The following is a 22,753-nucleotide window of genomic DNA, read 5'->3' as shown; positions in this document are numbered from 1 at the left end:
GGATGTTTTGGAAGGCAGACTTCCCCCCCGCCCCAGTCTTGCTCTTCACCATCGAGAAGAAGCAGAACAGAGTTCACACACTAAGGCCTGGAGACTGGACCAGTTCCCTTCAAGAGTGAGCAATGTCCCTGTGCACCCTCACACGCCCCCACGTGGTCTTTAAGCCCTTGTGGAGAGGAGTGGGAGGGGGGCCAAGACTACTTTGTGCTAAGGTCATGTCTCCGCACTTTTTATTCTCAGTACAATTGGCTAGGAACCCTTGCTTCTGTTTTACAGATGGGAAAACAGAGACCACTCCCAAGGTTCTCTTTACCTAAGGCTACAGTTTAATACTAGAAATACTAGCTTCTAATCCCAGTCTGTCCACTGGCCAGGATGGGTGTCCACTTGTGGGGCTGCAAGATCCCTATGGTGTTGTGCTCCAGCTGTTCCCCTGACCCCCCAGTATCTGGTACTAGCAGGTGCTTATCTCACATTTGCTGGAAGGAGATGGCTGGCTGAGCAGAGATGTGCAGGGTTTCTTTTCTGTCAATAGCTACATGGCACATGCTGCTTGCCAACCTTCTGGATGAAGGCCCCAAAGCCTATGTGTGTATAGAGTTGGTATGGTTTTCAGAGAAGTTCCCTGGGTCCATGTGCTAGCAGAGGCTTGCTCTTGGCTGAGCCCTATCACCAAGTAGGTAGTCTAGGCCAGCCCATCTGGGTCACTCTGCCCCTTTTCATGGCTCAGAGATACCCCCTCTAAATATAGCCCAGGGAAGTGAGCTCAGGTCTATTTTAAGACCAGGTTGGGAGGCAGCCAGGCCTTTCCCAGGATCCCAAAGGAGCTACTGCTGCCTTCGTCCAGTTCTGCTACTGGGCGCTTTGATCGGGCCCCTGACTACCTATCAACTGCCATGCCTGAGGAGACCCAGGAAGGTAGGAGAGGGTAGCCATGGGGGAGGGCAGGCTCTAGTCCTATGGCCCTGTGGCTCATGGAGAGACTCATTGCCTTGAGCAGTCTTTTCATACCTGTTCTAGGGACCTATCCCTGTGCACGGAGAAAGGATGGACTCGCCATACTTAGAACTCCTCCCTTTCTCAGGCCCTGCCTCAGTTTCCCTGCTGTGGGCCATGGGGAGGGATTCATAGCTCTCCACTTAAGAGTGGGTCAATTGTAGGCTGGACCCAAGTGGGTGTGGGCTTCTGGGGAGCTGCCAAGCAGTTCAGCTCTTCCTTCATCAAAGCAGCTGGGACTGGTGTGCAAAGTGGTTCCAGGGAGCACTTCAACATCTGGCCCAGGGACTGGGAAGTGGACAGGCCCCTGGCCTGCCCTAACTTGGGCCCTAAACATCCCAAAGTAGAGTCTCTGAGCCTGGTCAAGACTGACACTACTAGTCAAGTGCCTTTACCTGCTAAGCCATCTCAGTGAACCTCCATACTTTAAACTGCAGAGAAAGGGCCTGCCCTCTACTAAGGGAGAGCATTTACCTTTGGGGGTGCGGTTATGACTTAATTGTAACATCTACCATGTGTTTTTTTTCTGTAGCAAATAAAATATGTCCAAATATAAAGTACGGGAGAAGCATAGTGAAGTGCAAAGAGGGCTTTCATGTGACCTGCAGTCACCATCCAGGCTTAAGGACTGACAGCATTTGCTTTTGTTTGAATTGCTTGTGAGCATGTCCAAAGGCAGCTTCACGCACACCAGCGGGCCCAAAGCCAGCCTTACCCCGTGCCCTGCCACACTGTTACCTAGCCTCTGGAGGCATCTGAAGCTCTTGTGGAGCCAGAAGTAAAATAATAGCAAATAGAAGGTGTTGGTGGTGCATACTTGGGAGGCAGAGGCAGGTGGATCTCTGAAAGTTCAAGGCCAGCCTAGTCTCGGCTAGCCAGGGCTACACAGTGAGACCTTGTTTCAAAAATAAATAATAAATATCTAGTCAAATAACACCAGCAGAAAGGATAGTTATAGTTAGAAATCATATTTCGAAAGTAATTGGAAGGCTGAGGCAGAAAGATTACTACAGTTAACCAGGAACTCAAGACCAGTCTGGGAACTTTCTGAGCCTATCTAAAAAAAAAGGGGGGGGGGTAATGGGGGGTCGGGAGGGAAGATAGCTCAGTGATTAAAAGCATTTGCTGCATAATTGTGAAGGCTAGAGTTTATGGTGGTGGCACACACCTTTAGTCCCAACACTCTGAAGGCAGAGGCAGGAGGATCTCTGAGTTCGAGGCCAGCCTACTCTACAAAGTAAGACAGAGAAACTCTTGAAGAAACCAAAGCCAAAACCAAAAATGAGAGTTCAGATCCCAGTACCCACCCGCAGAACAAGCTAGGCGTGATCTCGTATGCCTTATAACCCCAGAGCTGTGTATACTGGGAGGCAGGAGGATCATTGGGGCTTGCTGGTTGCCAGTCAACCTTATCAAAAAAAAAAAAAAAACAAAAACAACAAAACAAAACAAAACCACAACCAGATTTCCAGCCTCATGAAAGACCCTGACTCAAAGGAGTAAGGCAGAGTAACAGACCGGACACCAAAGTCCTCCTCTGTGCTCTACACATAAGCACAGGTATCTAAATACATGTGGGCATACACGCTACACACACATACCACTAACACATAACAAAGCTGGGTATAGTGATACACACATGTAATACCAGTAATGGGTAGGCTGAGGCAAGAGAATTGAGAGTAAGCCCATCCTAGCTTAGGCTACTCAATGAGTTTCAGGCCAGCAAAGGCCACACACAGTGTGCTAATATAATTCTTGACGTGTATATTGTATGTGCTTACTGTATATAGTTCTTATTAGTTATAACCTTTTATTTAGAGAGAAAAGGGGAAATGTGGTAATATATTGTGTACCCTAATAAAATTTACCAGAAGATCAGAGAACAGAAGCAGCCACTAGATTAAACACAGAGCCAGGCAGTGGTGGCACACACCTTTAATTCCAGTACTTGGGCATCACATGCCTTTAATCCTTGCACTTGAGATCTTATGCCTTTGTTACCAGTAGAATTTGGGAAGCATACATGCCTTTAATCCCAGCACTAAGAATGAAGTCATATGGCGGGGCAGAGAAAGGTATATAAGGCGTGAGGAGCAGGAACTAAGGCTTTCCGACTGAGGAAGCCCTTTTGGCCAAAGGCTTTTAGGCTAGAGAGCCTTTTCAGGCTGAGGAGTCCCAGAGGTAAGATGCGGCAGTGGCTTGTTCCTTTGTCTCTCTGATCTTCAGGCAAATTTTATTAGGGTACACAATATATCAGCACAACAGCGAGACACTATCTCAAAAACAAAATCTGAAATAAATATAACCATAAGGGAACCATAGAGTCAGTGACTAATGGGCAGAACCTGTGAACGGGTAATTACACACATTAGTCAGGCTCCCTAGGCAACAATCAAGCTGTTTCTCATCTCTCAAATTAGCAAATATATGTAAAGGTCTGTGCAGACAGGATCTGGTTTAGCTCAGTAAAAAGCTTGCCTTGCAAGCATGAAGACCTGACTTCATTTCTCTGGGGCCCCGTGATGTGCTTGAAGCTGCCCCTTGACATGCTCACAAGCCAAAGTCAGATGCTGTTAGGCCCTGTGTCTGGGAGGTGGACTGCAGGTTACGTGTGGGGACACACTTCTCATCCCGGGTCTGGTGAGGTGGAGACAGCAGTTCCTGGGGCTCTGTGGTTAGTGAGCCTAGCCTAGCTGTTGAGTTCCTGTGCCAGGTCGGTGAGACCTCTGGCTTCCATGTGCACACTCATACACATTCTTTTGTTTCCGGTGGGATGCCTAACGGTGGTGGTGCTGTCCTGCTGGGCTCTGGACAGGCCTTTTAGAGGATAGTTCTTTAAAGAGAAGTCTCTGTTCTCAGACTCAGCGATTTCACTTCTGAGAATTGTCCTCAATAACTTTCAGGAAAGTGGGGAAAACCTTCCTATTTAATGATTGATGTCCTGGGGGTTAATTTCCAAAGGGAATTGGAAACAACCTAAATGCCCAGATAGCCTCAGAGGGAGGCCGGAAGGAGTCCTCAGTTACATGAAACTGTTAAGATAAAAAGCAGACTCCCGCAGTGCTGTTGAGTGAAAACAGTAGGGCTCCAGTCTGTTAGGAAGGCAGAGCCACGGCCAGGAGGGATTGCTGGAGTGCAGTCACATTGGCCTAGGAGTGGGCACCCTGTTATCAGATCAGGCCTGATGGCAATCTCACTGTTTCTGTGAGACATAGTTGATGAACTATTTGCTAGCAATAAGCAGGCAGCGGAATGCCTGAATGCGAACATGGGAGCATGTCAAGAGCCCCTATGCAGACTAGGCCTTTGGAACCCTGGATCAAAACTAAGATTCGTTCCTGAAATTGTAGTAAATTTGGAACCAAATGCCCCTGGTGTAGTTCCCACATATCCCAAGTCCCTGCAGCCTGAGCTTACCTACAAGGTAATAAGGAGTGACGTGCTTGCTCAAATCAGTCCCACTACCCCATAGACACTGTGTTGCCAACGCAGAACCAGAGGAGCAGGGGAACACTGGCTCCTAACCACGTGCAGGAGGTGCGTTTGCATCGAGTCGAGTCCATCAGTGACCTACACAGTGGAGGTAAGGGTGCGGAGGGAAGCGGGATGGATGATGTGGGTACCACCTTCCTGACGAACCACCCTCCCTGCAGGTTCACTACAACCCTATCTGGCTGAAGAGGCACAGACGTGGGAAGAGCTTCTGGGTGTTTTACCACCATCACTGTGCACCCAAGCTGGTTGCAGCCCCACGTGTGGCCGTGGGAGCTTCCCACTGCTATTGGCACTGCTGGTATTCACCTGCCTGGCACTAGCCATCCTGGCTGTCTACCTAAGTGGTAGGGACAAGCAGGGCTGGGACCCCAGGGCCCCTGCAAATGTGCAGTAAAGGGTGGGGTCTGGGTCAGTGGGCAAGCCCTGACGCTGGGCGGGAGATCTGGAGTGGCGTGTAGTCTGACAAGGTCCCACAAATGTCTTTCCATCCCCAGTGCTGCAGAGTGAATCCCTGAGGGTCCTGGCACACACCCTCCGCACACAAGAGGAGACTCTGCTCAAATTGCGCCTGGCTAGCCTCAGCCAGCTCAGGAGGCTCAACTCCAGCGAAGCTCGGGATCCCAGCTGAAATGCCATTTGTATGTGAGCCGTGCGGGGGGTGAAGGGACCTTTGGCAGGTCTGTTCTCCCACCGATGGCTACGTCTACACTACTTCCTTGGTGAGATTTTTGTACAAGAGCCTGATGTAACTCAACAGCTGCCCGTCTCTCTTGAACTCTTCAGGCTAGACTTGACCAGGCCTTCTGGTGCCAAAGGCCCTGCTTTGGATAGCCAAAGGTCAGAGGATGGGGCACCAGCCTCCTCCTGGCTCCTCCTATGGCCTGTCAGCACCCTCTGGCCACCCCCAGATAGGAGATTCAGAAGTCTAGAAATAGCTGTCCCTGCTCAGCCACCCACTCTGCCAGGCCTCCTGGTGGGGGGTCCAGTCTCAGCTCTCAGACAAGCTATGCCCAGCTGGGGGTGGGGAACTGCCTTGGAGGACAAGGGTGGACTAGAGAGCTAGCTGGGGCCAAGCCTAGGGTGGGAGATGAGGGCGAAGGCAAGCAATGACTCCAGGTAAAGGCCTCGGGGAGTAAGTACTGTTTAATTTTCTTGTTTTTAAAAACCAGCACACACATCCAATCTAGGCAGCTTTGCCCTTATGCCATGGTGGACAGGTGCCAGACCCCCAAAGGAAGTGGCCCCAGGGGCAAGGTCTAAAAAAGGAAAGGGACAGTCCTTCCTCACCTGCCCCTCAGCTCTGGGACTGGCGTACATTTGATTTTACCTGAGACAGGGCAGGATGAGGCCAGAGCCACAGGGCTGAGTGCAGATACAAAGGGCCAGAGTCTGAAGTGTCCTGATCCCAGGCCTTCCCACATTTGTCTATTTTTGGTTTCATCGTTTAAAAAAAAAAAAAATAAAGTGACAATCACTGGCGGGGACCAATTCTTGCACTGTCTTCTGTTAAAAATATGGTAAGGGTACGGGTAGCCTTCTCATTGGCCAGTCTGCTTCACAAGACATCTGCCCGCTTGTCCCTCGCACGACTCCGGGCCTTGGTCCGGGCTTTGAAGGCTGCAGCATTGTACAGGTGCTGAGGAAGAGGCAAAGAAGGGAGCCTGGTGAACTGAGAAGGGCAAGTTGGGGCTCCTCCTGTAGCCCACTCACAGCTCGAGGCCTCCAGAGAGCAGCAGGCAGGATAAAGGTGCCCAAGATGCAAACCTTTTCAAAACGAGAAATCTTGCAGGCCTTCAGGGTGGCGGCATCCAGCACCAGCACAGGACCCAGGCCAAAGATGTCCCGGAGAAGCCCGTTGTTCTAAGACAAGGCAACTGATTAGCTAAAGGCATTGGAGGAGTCACGCGGGGTAGACCTCCCCATATGTCACGTGCCCTCACCTGGAGGTGATAGTGCATGCCAGAGCCCAACACATCCTTGAAGGCCGTGTAGATGCGGTGGCGAGCCCAGCTGTCTATGCAGAGCACTTCCAGTCCAAAGCGGATCGTTTCCTCCTCACATTCACCACCCTATAGGGTAGAGGGCCCATGATTGGGATTGGCTAACACACCTGGGACACATTCGTGTGTGTGTGTGTGTGTGTGTGTGTGTGTGTGTGTGTGTGTGTGTATTACAGGCGTGGACCACCAAGCCCAACCCTTGGGGACACATTTTTAAGGAATATTCATGTTCTCACACACACCTCAACAAAGTGCAGCACAGCTCGGAAAATGGAGCGCTGGCGTCGACGGTCAATCTTGGCACGGTACTTATTGCTGTCAGTGGCTAGAGTCCGCAGGGAACCACAGAGAGCCTCCATGTCCTCATACACAAAGTCCTCCTGGGTGGGAACAGTGAGGTGTTGGGTGGAAGCCTGAATTCTGGAACTGAGCATGGTGTTGCCCAAGTTTTCTTCACTCACTGTTCTCCTCTGCCTGGCTCCTCTTCTCTCAACCCCTCCTTGACCTCCCCCCAGCAGTTCACCTCCGCTCAGAATCCCCACTACAGCACCTAGCATGTAAGTGTTGGGAACACCTCCCCTACAAAATGACCTGACTGCTGTGTTGGTTTGTGTGTGTGTGTGTGTTTGTGTGATGCTCTGCAAATACCCTGGGATGGTCAGTGGTGCGTGTGCGTGTGTGATGCTCTGCAAATATCCTGGGATGTGTGTTTGTGTGTGTGTGTGTGTGTGTGTGTGTGTGTGATGCTCTGCAAATATCCTGGTGTGTGTGTGTGTGTGTGTGTGTGATGCTCTGCAAATATCCTGGTGTGTGTGTGTGTGTGTGTGTGTGTGTGTGTGTGTGTGTGTGTGTGTGATGCTCTGCAAATATCCTGGTGTGTGTGTGTGTGTGTGTGTGTGTGTGTGATGCTCTGCAAATATCCTGGTGTGTGTGTGTGTGTGTGTGTGTGTGTGTGTGTGTGTGTGTGATGCTCTGCAAATACCCTGGGACGGTCAGTGGTGCCAGCAGGCACTTCCCCCGCACCTCAAGGTCCCGGGCCAGCTCAAAGAGCAGTGCGATGGCTTCCCCAGCAGCAATCCGCAGGTTCACACTCTCACTGGACAAGAGCTGCGGCAGCCGGGGCAGCTGCCTAAAGAAATGGCAAGCTGAGCTTCGCGTCTGGGTTGAGGGTCTCGCCACAATTGCCCCCACTCCCAGTAGGCAGCCGCCCCTACCTGTCAAGGATGTGGTTGATGTGGGTACTAGGACAGATGGTGAGCAGCAATGCCCAGGCCTGCAGGGCAGCACAGAGCAGGCCATGGAGGCTGGCAGGGACCAGAGCAGCAGTGGAGCCACTGGTGCCACAGGACCAGCTGAAAATACTTTCCAAGCAGGCCAAGCAAGAGACCAGGTCCTAGGAGCACAAGGAGACAGGTGGTTCACAGACAGAGCTACTGAGTCTAGCTACTAGGCCACCCACCTCCAAAGTCCACTTACCTGGACATCGGTAGCAGCCACGTAGCAGCCCAAGCCGAGAGCAGAAGCACACTGTTGGAAGAGCACAAAGCTAGGCTACCATGGGTCACCATCAGGACCATCATATGAAGCTCACCCTCTTTAGGGGAGGGAGTCTGAAGATAGGTAGAACCCGACACCCCGCTCTGGGACGAGGGACCACGAGGCGTGGAAATACTCACATGGAGCCGGGCAGCGGGGCTTGCTGTACTGTCACTGAGCACCGAGATTAGCAGGGGCTGCAGGCTATGGAACAGCTCCTCGCCCTTGGGTCCAGGGCCCAACTGCACACAGAGCAGGCCTAGCACTGCGGCAGCCAAGGCCTGTTCTTCACCCTTCCCTACAGGATGCTTTCCAGTTAGCGCATGCAGCAAGCGTCAACACCTGCCTAGCTAGGGTTCCCCAAGGGCCCAGGACTTGACCTTTCTTAAGGCACTTTTCCAGGGCATCCGACAGTGTGAGGCTGCGTTCCAGCAAGAAGTCAGGAAGCAGGTGCGAGGCCAGGGCCAGGCGCAGGCTCTCCAGAGCTCCTTGTCGGGTCTTGGCACTGGGAGGCAGAGAAAGGGTTCATGTGGGTGATCGCTCCCTTAGTTCCATTTGCCAGAGGCTGAGCAGGGCCCTACGTGCGGAAGTTGGCCAGCAGCCAGAGGTACCTCTTGTCAGTGAGGCAGTCCACGGAGTCCTTCAGCTTTTCCTCCAGGTCTCCCTGCTGGCTCTGCTCATCCACAGCTTCCCCACCTGCAAAGCCAGCCGGTCATCACTGAATCCTGCCCTTGTCCAGTGACGCCCTCACTGAGTCCCTGTCCAACTCCAACTTGCTCTCACCCAGGCAGTCCTCGGTACTGAGCAGGCTGGGACATTCACTGGTGGTACTCCGGGCCTCACTGGCTGCTTCATCCTCACTGGAACCTGAGTCGGCCTGGGTACTGCTCCTGGCACCTGGGAAATATAAAACTGCTGTGTGACCAGCTTCCACTGGTGAGGGAGGACTCGACGTACCTCGTCTACCTTCATGAATACTATCCCATCTCAGAGATGTGCAAACCGAGGCTAGGTTAAGCAGCACAGGGGCTGCCACATGGGACTTGAATTAGGAAGCAGGAAAAAGGGAAGGAGGTCTTTCTGCTAGAGAACACAGGTGCTAGGCCTACCCGCGACAACCTGGCAGACTTGGTGAGTGGGGACCCCAGGAGGGCACAGCCTGCTTTAAGGAGAGCAAGAACCACATAGTGGCAGAAGGGACTGGATGAGCCCCACCTAGGCCTGTGGCCTAGTCTAGATTATGCTCAAAAGTGAGCAATGTAAAGGTTGGGGCTCAGGTTATAGTACTAGACCAACCCAGGGGTTTAAACTGACCCAAGGTCTTGTGTTCTCATTGGGCACCCCCTCCTTATCATGCTCTCCTTAGGATCCCCTTTCCCCCCCACCCCCGATCTTAGCAGAGGTATAATTTGACCAGTTGCCCAGCCTTTAAAGCACGGCTGAGAAAGCATCCCTTTCAGGTGTAGCGGGTGGAAACAGTGACTTGTAACAGCTCTGCACAGGCCGCCACAATCACTAAGCGGCCCATCAACTCTGGGAGCAGAAGCCCAGGTCCCAGTGGGTGTGTTGGGTGCTCTGTGCTCCAAATATAGTCTTGTGGGCTTCCTTTGGTCCACTCAGGGCCATCAAGTTTACAGACACAAGGGCTCCTCCTAGCCTTGGAAGACCAGAAGAAGCTCTTGACCATGTGAGCATTTGAAAAAGAAGCAAACAGCTGGGCGGTGGTGGTGCACGCCTTTAATCCCAGCACTCAGGAGGCTGAGCCAGGCGGATGTCTGTGAGTTCAAGGCCAGTCTGGTCTACAGAGTGAGATCCAGGACAGGCACCAAAACTACTACGCAGAGAAAACAAACAAAACAAAACAACAAAAAAAGCAAACAGAGGGGACTCTCAAAGTGTCAGTAGGGCAGAAACATTCCTGTGTGTGAATTCTCTCCAGATGAGCAGCTGCTGTAGCAGAGCCCTGGACAGGTTCTGATCTGGTGGCAGTCCTCACATCCTAGGGACTATTAACATTACTTGCCTGGAGGGAAAAGTTCAGACCCCACCTTGGCTTCTATTCACCTCTACTCTTACTTCAAAACAGCCCAGACTTCCTCATTTGCTTCGCTGTACTATGGTCCCTTTGCTTGCCTTTGCACAACAGGCCCTCTCTCTGCCTGGGGCTCTTTACCTTTTCTGGCCTCACCAGAGGCTCCTCTCACAGGGCCTCCCATGATTCCGTCTCATACCATTCAGTAACTGGTGTTAGTCCTTGTGGAACTGTCATAACTCTACTAGAAGCCCCCAGACCCAAGCCACATTAGGGTGGCAGCCAGATCAAAACTGTGCTTGGCAGGCACTCTATCTCAACAGAGTTAACGTGTTTACCGCAACAGGACATGCTTCTGGTTGAGGCTGATAAGGAGCCTCAAGACGGACTCTCCACCCAGTCTCCAGCCCAAATTGCTAAGGCCTCAATTATGTACCTTTCCAATCACACTTCCCGGTTTCACAGAACAGACGAGGCCTCTCTACTAACTCCCCTGTGCAGTCTACCAAATGCACTAGTATTTGGCAAAGGGGCTGGCTTCACGCTTTTGTCTAGTGTGGTTGTCCACCCCGGTGGTGATGAGAAAACCTAGGTCCTTAAATGCTGGCCAAATCACCGCTGCGGGCGCGGGATTTCGAAAAATAGCTGGCAATGAGCTCAAGTTGGGCGCACACGTGGCCAGTGCCTGCTGGGGCACGTGCGAGACTTAGCAGAGTTCCGGGAGGTTGCGCTGCACTGATCCTGCAAGATTCGCCAACCCAAGACCCTTGGTGACATCCAAAGGGAACCACGAAACGCCCCCCGCTCACTACTGAACAATTCTACCGGAGCCCCCGGACTCACCTCCTCCACGGCGCTGACCGCCCTTGCGGAGCGCATTGCCCTTACGAGCACGAGGCATTCCTGGAACCAGCAGTCGGGGGCACGGTAAGGGGGCGCGGGGTCAGGGACCCGGAGGGCGGGGACTCCAAACCAGCGAAACGCTGGCCGGTGCGCTGAGTTGAGACTGGGGAAGACGACAGGAGCCACACGCCGCGCGCGCCACCATCTTCGTGAGGCGCCCCGCCCTGTCAAACGGGTCGCTGGGAAGGTGAGTTCCCCGCCACCCGGTTCAGATCCACATCCACGCGGCCGAAACTACTATCCCCAGGCGTCTGCGCACACAGATTAGGGCGGCCTGAGTTGAGCGCAGTGCACGACGGGAATCGTAGTCCATTCCGGAGGCACACAAGCCGACGCCGCTCCAGCTAAACTATGTACCCACAATGCCCTGCGTACCTCTTTGCCCCTCCTCCCCGTCCCCGTCCCCGGTCCGCTCCCCCGCCCCCCAGGTCCCCGTCCCATTCCCGCGGCGCCTGGGTTCATAGTTAGCTCAGTAGTTTCCCTCCTTGCTGGAAGCATCTCTAGGCCCTTTAACGAGGCACCTGTGTTGAGGCCAGTGTTTGACACTTGGTAGAATAGTGAGAACAGATAAACCTCAGGTAACGAAAGAGGACTTTATGGATGAGAGTACAGATAATAGCTTAGCATTTAACAGACCTTAGCTGAATATTTTTTTTTTTTTTTGGCGATGGCGTGTGCGTGCATGCATATGTACATGTGCATTGGGAGGTTGTCTCACTGTTCCCTAGATATGACTTCTCTGAAGATTCACTGAGGTATAGGAACAAAGCCCTAGGCAACCTTAAATGTCTGGAACTGCCGAGCGGCGTGGTTCATGCCTTTAATCCCAGCACTCAGGAGGCAGAGCCAGGCGGATCTCTGTGAGTTCGAGGCCAGCCTGGTCTACAGAGTAAGATCTAGGACAGGCACCAAAACTACACGAAGAAAAACCCTGTCTCGAAAAACCAAACAAACAAACAAACATGCCTGGAACTGACTTCCTGAGGCTGCTTTATTGCCTTAACTCAGATGATCTCAGAGGGCTCTGATTCTGGTTTTATATTTTTATTAGGCCCTATCTATTCCTCAGGAATTCTGAGGGAAGGTGTGTTGGTGGAAGTGGTCTATGTACTTGACAAAGTTCTATTTATTAGCTAAATAAAGCATAAATGGGAATTTCACTAGGGCTGGGAAAGTGGCAACAGGGACAAGACCTCCTGACTTTATGTTGCTTCCTTAGACTCAGGTTTAGGCTCGTGGCAGGTAGGGCCAGCCCAACCCAAGTAACAACGGCATTTGAAGGACTTCCAAGCTCCAAGGCTACCATCTGGCTTCATATGCAGAAACGCGTCCTTTTGTCCTGGGTCTCTCCGGGCACAGCGACCATGGCCATGGCATCGTTGGTGACTGCAGGCCATGGCAGCCTTTGTCACATTGATCACATAGGGGCCTAAAGTGCCCACCAGGTAGTCGTGGAGATGCCAGCACTCCTCCTAAGAAGAGAAGAGATCTATCATTGCTCCTTCTCTAAGCCTTGGCATGGCTTCTCCCTCGACTTAGAACTCCAGCATGTGCGTGGTAAAGGGGCAACACTCACCTCAGAGTTGGAGAGGCTCAGGTCTCCCCAGAACACTACTCCTGCTGCGCCCAGGGCTGCACTCATACCAACAGTCCTCACCAGGTCATCCTGGAGGCAAAGAACCGGTAAGCCAAAGCTGGACTGGCCAGATCCATCAGGGCCCAACTTCACCATGATACTGTTTGGTTTATTGCTAGGATTGATTCTGCCTCTAGAGTAGGGCCCTTTTTTGTTTTTTTAAAGATTTATTTATTTATTTAATGTGCTCTGTCTGCATGTATGCCTTTATGCCAGAAGAGGGCGTCAGATCCCACTATAGATAGTTGTAAGCCACCATGTGGTTGCTAGAAATTGAACTCAGGACCTTTGGAAGAGCAGTGAGTGCTCTTAATCACCTAACCATCATCTCCCTAGCCTCCTAGAGTAGGACCCTTTTGACAGGGCCTCTAAGTAACTTCCCAGGCCAGATACCCAAAGGCCGGACTCTAACCCAGTGAGATCTCCCAGCACACAGCCTTGCCTCTCTACTCCAGGATGGGATCTTTCTTGTTTTGTTGTTTTTGAGACAGGGTCTCATTATATAGTTCCAGTTATCCTGGAACTCGCTCTGTAGACCAGGCTGGCCTCGAACTCAGATATCTTCCTCCTTTAATCCCTCCTGAGTGCTGGGATTAAAGGGATGTGCCGCCGCCCAGCAGGATAGGATCCTTTTTTAAATTCCGAGACCATGACCACTTTCCCCAAGTCCCTTAGGCAAAGTCTTCTCTTCAGGCCTTTCTAGAACAGGGCTGTGTCTCTGGACTCAGACCCCCTAAACCTCAGCTTTTACTTACCAGAGACAAGAATCTCCCAGAGCTCCGGTGTGTGAGGCGAACATAGGCCAGAACAGGTAAAGGATGTGCATGCCCAGCAAGGGCCACACGGAAGGCCTCCTGCAGGCGGTGTCGGACGAAGGCCTGATGGTAAGCAGGTGGCAGTCTGGGTGGGAGGTAGATGCTAGGAAAGATAGCACTAGAGGCGGCCCAGAGCCAATGCAGTTGGTTGTTTCGGCTAACGGTGGCTGCACGGCAGTGGCCTGTATAGTTGGAAACCGTAGCGTGCCAGCCATTGCCACAGGCTGGGTATCGGTAAAAGCCCCAGAGCCCATGTGGGCGAAGTGCCTGGCCCAGCTGCAGTGTGTATTCCATCAGAGCACGGGCAGCCTGCTCAAAGCCGGTATGGGCTTTGTGGAACTGTTCCCGAGGATCCAAGTCAGGGTACATCCGCTGTGCCCAAGCCCGGGAGGCTTCCCAGTAGACTTGGCGATGGGGGCTCCAGTTCCCAGCCCAGAGTGGATACCACTCTTCCCAGTCCAGCACTGCCAAGCCAGCAAAGCTAGACCCTAGGCTGTGGAGGATCTGGTGGGCAGCTTGTGCCAAGTGGCGGTCTAGTGACACAGCCTGGGGGATGCCCCCATTGTGGGCTGTGCCTCTAGATCCAAAATAAGGATAAAGACCAAACTGGTTCTTATAGAAGATGGTGATGTTTTGGCCATGAAAATGCTGGCCATGGTTGGCTATGATGCTGAGGGCACTGAGTGGCAGGTGCACACCAAACTGAACCGTACATCTTGCTGAGGGTACATTCCACAGCACAGAAAAGGGACGCTCAGGAGCCTGCAGCAAAGACTGGCCACACACAAAGCACAGGGCTACCCCCACCATCAGGGTCAGGCCTAGCTGCATGTTGGTACCACAAAGATGGAAACCTGCAGGAGAGAGGGGGGATGAGCTTAGAGTCCATGGCCAAGGCCATGCCTTCTGCATAGCAAGGAAAGCTGGGAAAGCTTCCCAAGTTCCTCCTCTCAGGGAAAGGGGCAGGGCTGGGGGTTAAACATGGCTCCCAAGCATTTCATGGGTCTCTCAGAGAGGCCATACCCCAAACATCCTGGGCTGCTCCCCTTCGGTGTTCTCCATCTCTGTTAAGGCACCATCATGTTCTCTGAGGCCACCCCAACTCATGGCTGTCATAAGTCCCCTTGCTTCCCCTGCCCATCTTGTCTCTGCCTCAAAAACACCCCTCGCTTGCCTTCTTGCTTCCCTGGCTTACTTCGTATTCGGCACTCAGGTCTCTATCATCACATATCTCCCAGATCCTGGGGGAAGTGAGGGTCCGTGGGCTCCCAGCACAAGTCCTGCCTGCCACACCCCACCCCCACCACTGTTTGTCTTCAAATGCCTCACTGCCTGTGTCGAGTGCAGGGCTTGACACATAATAAGTGCTTGGTGAATGGTGATGAGTCAGTGGAAGTGTAAAGGAACAGTTACCCTGGGCCTGGAAGAGGAGGAACAAAGGACAGATGTTACCTCATCAGTGACTCTTGGGCCAAGGTGGAGAGCAGGGCTTCTGCAGGGATAGGGGATTTGGGAAGGGGGTTTAACAAATAAACTGTCACAGCCATACCTAATGGAAGCCTTTATTTAGCCACACTAACAGCTCTGAGCCGAAGCTCTGAAGCCACCTCCTGGCCCATTGGTACCCAGGAAACATACACAGGCTAAGGTCGGCCCCAAGGGCTAGGGGGCTAAAGTATGGCCAGTGGACTGAGGCTGGGACTGTTCTGGGCAATTCAGTGTCCCAGAGAGACAGTGCCTAGCCTTCAGATGTCTTTTTCCATCCAGAATATAGGGCACCCCTTCAGATCTCGGTATCGTGCCTCTAGCAGGCTTTGAGGAAGGGGTCCTGGTGAAGGTGGGGGTGAGGTGGTCAGAGACGGGGGTAGGGGAGGAGGTGGTGGCAATGGAGGTCCCTTAGAGCTCCTTGGGACAGCTTGGGCAGCTAGGACAGGCCCCTTGCAGGGTGGCTGGGGGCAGGGTGTCTTAGAGAAGGCACGTAGGAACGTAGTGGGCAGCCGACGGTTGGTGAAGACCAGACCCTGCACGGGCTCGCCCAGGTGGTAGCCCAGATGGGCGTAGAAGTATAACTGATCGTGAGTAGTGAGGTGCAGCCGGCGAAAGCCCCGGGCTCGGGCAAAAGCCTCCAAGCCCTCCATGAGGCGGCGACCAAAGCCACGGCCCCTCAGAGCCCGGGCTACCACCACTGTCTCCACTAAGAGGCTGTGGGGATGGTCCAGGACCCGTGATAAACGGGCATGGCCCACCACAATAGGGGATGCTCCAGGTGTGGGATGAGGGCTCAGCAGCATCAGGCAGAGGGGGAAGGCATCTGAGGACTGGCCCAGGGAATGGAGACGGGAGGCACGACTGCGGGGCCACTGGTCATTGATGAGGTCAGCACAAGCACTCAGGAGCTCAGGTCGACAGTGCACAGGCTCCAGGATCAACTCAGCCGGGTTGAGGGCTGGGGTCTCCTCTGCCCGGTGTTCAGGATCCAGGGTAAGCTCAGCTGGGCCAGGACTGAGGGTCATCTCTGGGTGGCATGTGGAATCCAGGGTCAGCTCAGCTATCCTGGGACTCAGTGACAGCTCTGGCTGGCGTGCAGGATCCAGGGTTAGCTTGGTCAGGTTGAATCTCAGGGTCAATTCTGGCTGGCATGCAGGATCTAGAGTCAGCTTTGCTGGGCTGGTACTCAGGATCAGCTCCATCCGGTGCATGGGGTCTAAGGTAGGGGTCAGCTTGGCTGGGCCAGGGCTCAGAGTCAACTCTTGCCTACAGGTAGGATCCAGGCTCAGCTGAGTCAGGCAGGAAGCCAAGGTCACTTCCTGTTAGGTTGCAGGTGGCTCATTGCCAGGCTGGAGGGGAAGGCCATGGTCTCCAGGCAGTGGCATCTCCTCATACAAGGGCTCACCTCCTGTGGATAACAGCCATGCTAGGCTGTGTCAGGAAGACAGGGTCGGGGCAGGGAAGAACTAATGGATGGAAGAGGGGCATGCATCTGGGAACTGGGGAATGATGTGCTTCACTTTGTCCTACATGCACTGGAAAGTATAGGTGTCCTGAAGAGACCCATCCCTATGGGTGAATGAATCCAGGAGTCCTACCCAACACTGGTTAAGTGCTGGAGGCTGCGGTAGAACCCAGAAGTGCTGGCTACAAACTTGTCCTTTATAACAGCTCACTGTGCCGGGCTAATCAACCTAGCCCACTTGTTGACTATCTTGCTTTTATATGGGTCTTCCCCACCTCGGTCTCTCTCCAGGGTATGTAGACTACGCTTGCCTCAAAGTAGTGAGCCGACCGCCTCAGCCTCCCAAGTCCTAGGATCGCAGACGTCAGCCACCGCCCCACCGCCCCACCGCCCCACCGCCACACCGAGCAGCCTGTCTTATCTTTAGCAGTCCATGCCTGTAGCTGGCTAGCCTTGGCAGAGGGTGAGCCAGACATCATACCTCTAGTTTGCTCCTACCGGAGTTTTCTTTTCAGAAGACAGACCACGCCCAGGAGTTGTCCTGCCTCTCCTTCTCCCTACATGTCAGCTCTCCTCTAGCTCTGAGCCTTTGCAGCTATCCGGGCCAGGCCTGCTATCAAGTGGGTCCCAGGCCTTCACCCCCTCTACTGCCTGCCTTCCCTAGAGAGCAGAGCTTATGGCCTTCCTCTCCCACTCTGTCCAGTTCAGGACACCTTGGGCCTAGACTCAACTGCCCCTATATATGGTGCCCTAACAGCATCAGCATGGAGCCTGGCCCATCGCAGCACAGAATGTGGCTTTTGCAAGCCTGCTTGCCTCTGGCCTGAGTTTCAGTTACCCTGATAAGGACCCTGGCTTCCTTCCTAAATCTACAGGTGCCCAACGGCCACCAGGTTGGGGACCCAGGCCTCCATGCCCAAACCTCATTGTTTACCCACCTTATTTTAGGTTCTGCTGGAAGGAGGAGCTACACTGGGGGGTTTCTTGTAGTGGGTGGGCAGCTGAGTCCCACTCTACTCATTTGCTCCATAAAGTGCCTCCAGATTCCCCTTCCCAACTTTCCCTGAGCCTGAAGACGGCAGCTCTCACCCCTCACACAAATCCCACACGCTGGGCTTTAAGCCCCTTACCTGCATCAGTCAGTTCAGGAGAAGCAGCACCCTCTCCCAGCTCCTAGGCTGCTAAGGTCTGAAAGGAGGAACCTCAGGGTCCGCCCCTAGCCCAGAACCCCAGGGTTCCCCAGACCGGCTTAACTCCTTCATTGCGGGCCCCAACACTATAGGTTGAGCGAAGCTCGGGGTATTCAGAGAGGGTCTGCACCTGCCCTCTGTGGTACACAGGCCATGGATCTTTCGGGAGTGGGGGTTTTGATTGATTATAGGTGGGTGTAGCTCAGCACAATCTAGGAGGGAAGGGCCAACGCTGGTAAGACTTGAGGAGCGACATGGTGACTTAGGGACCACGGGCGTGGGGAGGATTGATGGGCAACGTGTGAGAAGTGAGGGTGATACTGACATGTTAAAGCCGAGTTCCGGGATGGTCCGCGTCCAGCCTGCGCACGTTTCGGTATCTCGCTGTCTCTGGCTCCGATTCCTCGGTCTGCCTACGCTGGTCCCAGCAGTACGGAGGACACACAGCAGTCTTCGCAGGCGACGGCGCACCTCCTTCTAAGTCCTCCGTGCCCGGAACGCCACCACCTAGACACCCCGCCCCTGGTTCTGAGCGTCACAACAGAACCAGTGCAGGCCCATTATGTTCCCTGGCTCCTTCCCTTCCGGCGGCGGCTAGGCCAGAAGCTTCCTCTCGATGGCTCCGCCTCCTCTTGGCCCGGCCCCTTGCAGGCCCGGCCTCTGGCTTCTAGCAGCTTGCCTGGGTTTGGCTCCGCCTGCACCTCTCCCCGCCCCAGGCTCAAAGCAATGGAATTTCGTCTTGTCTCTGCTCTGGCAGCGTCTCCAGCCCTAGTACATCAGAGGAATTTCCTCCTGATCATGGGAAGCAGCGGTCTTTAGACAACGCACTTGGGTGAAAGAAACGAGCCTTCGAAGTGCTGTCTGGGTTCTGAGGCCTGCCTATTTTAGGAGCTAATTAAACAGCTAAGTAAAATATGATAGCTCTGTTTGCTGGGTTGAGCAGTGCTCCTGTCTCTCAGCAGATTCAGGGATCCTGTAGAGTGGTGTTATTGTGTTTTCCCAGCTCACTTAGGGCACCATCAACACACAGTAGGTGTGCAAGGTTCCATCTTTGGAGCCAGATAACCTAGATTTCAATATGCATCTCTCTTGGTTTTGTTTTCTTTTGAGACAGTGTCCTGGCTGTCCTGGAGCTTAATATGTAGACCAGTTAGTTGTCCTTGAACTCACAGAGAGACTCCTGCCTCTGCCTCCTGAGTGCTGGGATTACAGGTGTGCATCATCATGCCTGGCCCTGCTTGTCTCTTCTTGCTGGGCAACACTGGACAAAGAGTACTCACCCTCAGTGGCTAGGAATATAGCTTAGTGGTAGAGCACTTACTTGCCTAGCATGTGTGAGGTCCTAAGTTCAATTTCCAGCACAGCAAAAAATAAGTAAATAAAAGTATTCACCCTCCCTGCACGTCTTGAGGTGTGGAGACTGAGTTAGTCCACTTTTAGTGCTAACAGTGCAGACATATGGCAAGTGTCATCTTTGGTGACGGCTCACTCATAGATTCTGAAGGACTTGCCCATGATCCTGCCTGCCTGCCAAGTAGGTCCTTATAGGCACAGAATTGATAGTGCCTGCCCTTAATTCTGACTCACTCTGTGACTACCCCTATGAGTGTGCCTGTGTGCATATGACCATGACAGTGGCTGAGTGTATTCCTGACTGTGACTTGTGTGCGTGTGACTGTATTTGAGGAAGTCATAGGTAGGCCCAGGGTATGTTAGGTGTTTATAGTGTGTGCAGTCTGGTACAGCTAATCACTACATACCCTGCTTCTCACACCACTTTCCATGCCATCCACGGTAGCATCGACACTTGAATTTCATAGCCATCTGGGCCTGATCCTTAAGTGAGAGGGTACCCTTGAGGCTTGGGGGCCTGCCATCATGTGTTAGCTGAATAGAAAAACTGGCAGGGTTGAGGGTGAGCAGGGCCTCAGGATAACTGGGACGGCGGGTACAGCGGCCATGGCTGGAACACAGAGCTTCACTGCAGAGAAGAGCCGCGCCGGTCACGTTCACGATGAAGGGCCCAAGTGTGGAGTCCATGTACTCTTTAATGACCTGGCATGATTCCTGAGTGGGGAGGAGAGCATAAGTGACCACAGCCTTGGATGAGCCCACTTAGTCCTTACTTACAGGCAAGCGGTACTTACTTTTGCTTAGCCAGGACTTCAGGAGTACAAAGAGTAGGCCAGTTTCTCCTCATCCCTTCCCCTCCTCCCAGGCCGCGACTTACCTTGTTTTTTGTTTCTTCTGAGCTCACCCAGACCACCACTCCAGCTGCTCCCTGAGCTGCGCTCTCCCCCAGGCTGTGTTCCAGCTCCTCCTGAGAAGCAGACTTCTTAGTTCTACAGGACCTACTGTCCTTCCTGCCTGTGGGAACTGCTGTGACATCACTGGATGGGACAAATAATCTGTAACCTTCACCTGAGGCTGCTCTGGTGTTGGTGGCTAGGGCCGAGCCTGTTCTCTGTCTAGCCTGTAAATAGACAGGAACTAATGTTTCTATTAAATTCTGAATCACCCATGCTTCACACAGAACTTGGCACAAAGTAGATACTCCCTGTATATGGGAATGAATGGACAAAGTACTGGGGTATTTAAGGCAGTAGGAAAGCATTTGTACAAGGCCCTGAGTTCCCAAGACCCACCCCCCACAAAACAAGAGAGTAGTACCCTGCAGCTACGTGGACTCAGTTGTTGGACCTCTTACCTTATTACCTAACAAGGAAGGCTGACAAGGTAGACAAGGTCACACAGCACTCACCAGGGACACAAGATGATCCGTCATTTCATAGAAGATCTGGACGTAGGGCAGGATGGGCACATGGGGGTCTCTGGAAGCTGTGGCTACACGGAATGCCTCTTGCACACGGTGTCGAACATACAGCTGTGACTTCCCTGTGCCCATCAGTGCTGCGGGCAAGTAGACACTGGGATAGAGGGCAGAGCTCTGGTTCCACAACCACTCTAGCTTGTCATTCTGGTCACGGATTTCTATGGAGCACTGGCCTGTGTAATTGGGACTTAGAAAGTCATGGTTGTAGCAGTCAGGGAAGCCATAGTAGCCCCAGAGGCCATGTGGACGCAGTACCTGCCCCAGCTGGAGGGTACCTGCCATCCAGGCCTCTGCAGCTTCCTGGAACTGGTCCTGGGCTACAGTCTCCACTGAAGTTTTGGGCCAGTCAGGGTGCTCTGCCTGGACCAGTGCCATCGAGCGCTGCCGATAAATGTCCTTGCTGTCCCAGTTAAAGGCCCATCGTGGGCGCCATGCCTCCCAATCAATGACTGCCAGTCCTGAGAAGTCAGGTTCAGGTATGGCAGCCTCGAAGTCCTGGAATGCACGAGTGAGGTGGGTAACCAGGCTGGCATTCTGGGGCAGGCCACCAAATATGGGTTCCCCGGTGGATGTATAGTAGGGGTAGGTGCCCAGCTGCCAGCTGTAGAAAATAGTCATGTTAGGGCCTTGGAATATCTGCTCCTTGTTGGCAATCACATCAAACACACTGACATCCACATCCACTCCATAACTCTTCAGGCAGTCGGAAGTGTCCCCATTCCAAATAGTGATGAACGGCTTGTTGGGTACCATGGGACCTCTGGAGCCTTGGACCAAGTTGAACAAGCTCAGGAAGAGAGTGTAGACGTAAAGCAGGTGGGCTGCAGTGGCACGGGGTGGGTCTGAGGAAGCCTGACCAAAGGAAGCAGAGTTAAAGGCATATATCAAACTTTCTGAACCCTGCTTGAAGTAGCTGCGCCTAGCCCCTTCCTCAGAAATTTGTCCCTGGTGTGATATTAGTTGAACATTGACCTGCAGGGCTCAGCGAGGTCAGAGAGAGCAGAGTAGAGGCTTGGCGAGGAGCATGGCCATGAAAGGTACAAGTGAGACACCTCTGTGGCTAGGACCCTGCCATCTGCTTCCCCCAGGCTTTGCCTTGGCCTCATCTTACCCACCCTTTCCCTGAAGGGCCAGAGGAACCATCCCATTTGTTCTGAAAGAGGAGTTGAGAGCCGGGGCCCTCAGTTCCAGGCCGACGTAATGACTAAGGGAGGCCATTCCGTTTTTCTAACACCAGAAATCCTGGCAGCCGCTGGGAAAAGGGATGCTCAAGTGACCAAGAACCCAGCCCTGGAAACCCGCCAGCGGCCCACTTGTCCCTGCTGACCTCAGGACTGAAGGGCTTCATTCTCCAAACTTCCTGACCATGCTGTGTAAGCACAAGCATGGCTTGGCCGAATTCCGTAAACTGGGCCCTAGCTGCAGCAACTTGGAGAAGCTGCTGCAGCTGCTGCTTCGGGGAAATTCTGAGTTTTTGTAGATGGTCACCCCACCCAGTTTATAGGCTGGCCTTGGCACCGGTGGGAGGGGCTGGACTAGCAACAGGCCCCTCCCACTCAGACTGCACTTGGGGAGGGCTTTGTGTCCTCCTTGGGGCTGGAGGCGGACTTAACCGGTCAAGCAAATGTGTGGTCCTGCAGTGTGGTCCCTGAGGACTATATGATTATAGAGTACTTTCTCCACACCACTGTGACATTTCAGGCTCCAGGCACGTTTGCCTTTGTGGGTCCCTCCTTCATTAAAACAAGTTGTTTTGTTCTCTCTCTCTCTCTCTCTCTCTCTCTCTCTCTCTCTCTCTCTCTCTCCAGTGCTGGGAATAGGACCCAGGGCTTCATGCTTGCTAGCCAAATGTTCCATCGCTGAGCTATATCCTCTTCAAAAAGGCATTTTCAAATATAAGATTGCCTAGTGAGATAGCTCAGCCAGTAAGAGCACCTGCAGCCAAGCCTGGTGACCCGAGTTCAATCCCTGGAGCACACTTGGTAGAACTAACTTCCACAAGCTGTCTGTCTTCTGACTGGCCACCCAAGTACCATGGCATCCACATGCCCACATGTAAGAACAAATACATGTAAAATGCTACTTAAAAACAGTGGAGAGCAGTAGAGAAATACATTCCAAATTGACTTTGGGCCTTTACACCACACATATGCACACACACACACACACACACACACACACACACACACACGTACACAAGCCAAACAAAGAAGCTTTTATGGTTCCTAGAAGTATGGTGGCTCTAAGCCCTGTCTGCCTGCCGTGCCTAATGGGTAACCGGTCCCTGTTTCTGGGAGGTTCTGTGTTCATGAAGTTGTGGTGTGGTATCACCCTTTGTATATTCTGGGTCAGATTGTCTTT

General features: G+C 53.0%; 5 protein-coding genes across 7 annotated transcripts; 1 reads left to right on the top strand and 4 right to left on the bottom strand.

The window, feature by feature from the left end:
• Positions 1-896: 896 nt before the first annotated feature.
• On the top strand, positions 897-5,412 carry Lsmem2 (leucine rich single-pass membrane protein 2). The gene is made up of 4 exons (XM_059267108.1): positions 897-918; positions 4,472-4,582; positions 4,653-4,838; positions 4,989-5,412. The coding sequence occupies exons 1-4, from the start codon at positions 897-899 to the stop codon at positions 5,120-5,122; spliced, it is 453 nt and encodes a 150-aa protein (XP_059123091.1). The 3' UTR covers positions 5,123-5,412.
• A 207-nt stretch (positions 5,413-5,619) lies between these two features.
• Ifrd2 (interferon related developmental regulator 2) lies at positions 5,620-11,283 on the bottom strand. Its single transcript, XM_059267107.1, has 12 exons — positions 10,906-11,283; positions 8,814-8,927; positions 8,642-8,726; positions 8,411-8,535; positions 8,171-8,328; positions 7,971-8,021; positions 7,709-7,887; positions 7,518-7,623; positions 6,737-6,874; positions 6,435-6,563; positions 6,259-6,354; positions 5,620-6,130 (listed from the first exon to the last, which is right to left on the bottom strand). Exons 1-12 carry the CDS (start codon positions 10,961-10,963, stop codon positions 6,050-6,052), a joined length of 1,320 nt encoding a protein of 439 aa, XP_059123090.1. The 5' UTR covers positions 10,964-11,283; the 3' UTR covers positions 5,620-6,049.
• Positions 11,284-11,938: 655 nt separating this feature from the next.
• Hyal3 (hyaluronidase 3) lies at positions 11,939-14,852 on the bottom strand. The gene is made up of 4 exons (XM_059268588.1): positions 14,612-14,852; positions 13,357-14,270; positions 12,542-12,631; positions 11,939-12,437 (listed from the first exon to the last, which is right to left on the bottom strand). Exons 2-4 carry the CDS (start codon positions 14,245-14,247, stop codon positions 12,168-12,170), a joined length of 1,251 nt encoding a protein of 416 aa, XP_059124571.1. The 5' UTR covers positions 14,248-14,270; positions 14,612-14,852; the 3' UTR covers positions 11,939-12,167.
• A 110-nt stretch (positions 14,853-14,962) lies between these two features.
• On the bottom strand, positions 14,963-16,308 carry Naa80 (N-alpha-acetyltransferase 80, NatH catalytic subunit). Its single transcript, XM_059268589.1, has one exon. The coding sequence runs from the start codon at positions 16,113-16,115 to the stop codon at positions 15,162-15,164; it is 954 nt and encodes a 317-aa protein (XP_059124572.1). The 5' UTR covers positions 16,116-16,308; the 3' UTR covers positions 14,963-15,161.
• Hyal1 (hyaluronidase 1) lies at positions 15,931-21,863 on the bottom strand. 3 transcript variants are annotated; one of them, XM_059268587.1, is made up of 6 exons: positions 21,720-21,863; positions 20,321-21,244; positions 19,790-19,879; positions 19,320-19,626; positions 17,885-18,066; positions 15,931-16,045 (listed from the first exon to the last, which is right to left on the bottom strand). In XM_059268587.1, the coding sequence occupies exons 1-5, from the start codon at positions 21,777-21,779 to the stop codon at positions 17,888-17,890; spliced, it is 1,560 nt and encodes a 519-aa protein (XP_059124570.1). In that variant the 5' UTR covers positions 21,780-21,863; the 3' UTR covers positions 15,931-16,045; positions 17,885-17,887. The 3 variants fall into 3 exon arrangements, with proteins under 3 accessions (XP_059124570.1, XP_059124568.1, XP_059124569.1); XM_059268585.1 differs by lacking the exon at positions 15,931-16,045 and adding an exon at positions 16,198-16,312 and having other exon boundaries at positions 21,720-21,858; XM_059268586.1 differs by lacking the exon at positions 15,931-16,045 and adding an exon at positions 16,221-16,335.
• Positions 21,864-22,753: the final 890 nt, after the last annotated feature.

The sequence above is a fragment of the Peromyscus eremicus genome, chromosome 7, assembly GCF_949786415.1.
Source record: "Peromyscus eremicus chromosome 7, PerEre_H2_v1, whole genome shotgun sequence".
NCBI lineage: Eukaryota > Metazoa > Chordata > Mammalia > Rodentia > Cricetidae > Peromyscus > Peromyscus eremicus.
The sequence above is the reverse complement of the archived record's forward strand: the minus strand, read 5'-3'. Positions and strand labels throughout refer to the sequence as shown.

Bases quoted from the DNA above. Each gene is read 5' to 3' on its own strand.
- Lsmem2 (XM_059267108.1), top strand. From the start codon at position 897: ATGCCTGAGGAGACCCAGGAAG. The intron at 4,583-4,652 runs GTAAGGGTGCGG...CCCTCCCTGCAG, and splicing joins CAGTGACCTACACAGTGGAG to GTTCACTACAACCCTATCTG. The intron at 4,839-4,988 runs GTAGGGACAAGC...TTCCATCCCCAG, and splicing joins CCTGGCTGTCTACCTAAGTG to TGCTGCAGAGTGAATCCCTG.
- Ifrd2 (XM_059267107.1), bottom strand. From the start codon at position 10,963: ATGCCTCGTGCTCGTAAGGGCAATGCGCTCCGCAAGGGCGGTCAGCGC. The intron at 6,355-6,434 runs GTGAGGGCACGT...GCCTTGTCTTAG, and splicing joins GCATGCACTATCACCTCCAG to AACAACGGGCTTCTCCGGGA. The intron at 6,131-6,258 runs GTTTGCATCTTG...CCTCTTCCTCAG, and splicing joins AGATTTCTCGTTTTGAAAAG to CACCTGTACAATGCTGCAGC.
- Hyal3 (XM_059268588.1), bottom strand. From the start codon at position 14,247: ATGCAGCTAGGCCTGACCCTGATGGTGGGGGTAGCCCTGTGCTTTGTG. The intron at 12,632-13,356 runs GTAAGTAAAAGC...CTTTGCCTCCAG, and splicing joins CTGGGAGATTCTTGTCTCTG to GATGACCTGGTGAGGACTGT. The intron at 12,438-12,541 runs GTGAGTGTTGCC...TTCTCTTCTTAG, and splicing joins TGAGCCTCTCCAACTCTGAG to GAGGAGTGCTGGCATCTCCA.
- Naa80 (XM_059268589.1), bottom strand. From the start codon at position 16,115: ATGCACCGGATGGAGCTGATCCTGAGTACCAGCCCAGCAAAGCTGACT.
- Hyal1 (XM_059268587.1), bottom strand. From the start codon at position 21,779: ATGCTTGTGCTTACACAGCATGGTCAGGAAGTTTGGAGAATGAAGCCC. The intron at 21,245-21,719 runs GTCAGCAGGGAC...TCCTTTGGTCAG, and splicing joins TGAAGCCCTTCAGTCCTGAG to GCTTCCTCAGACCCACCCCG. The intron at 18,067-19,319 runs GTATGTAGTGAT...CGGGGTGTCTAG, and splicing joins AAAGTGGTGTGAGAAGCAGG to GTGGTGGCGTTCCGGGCACG.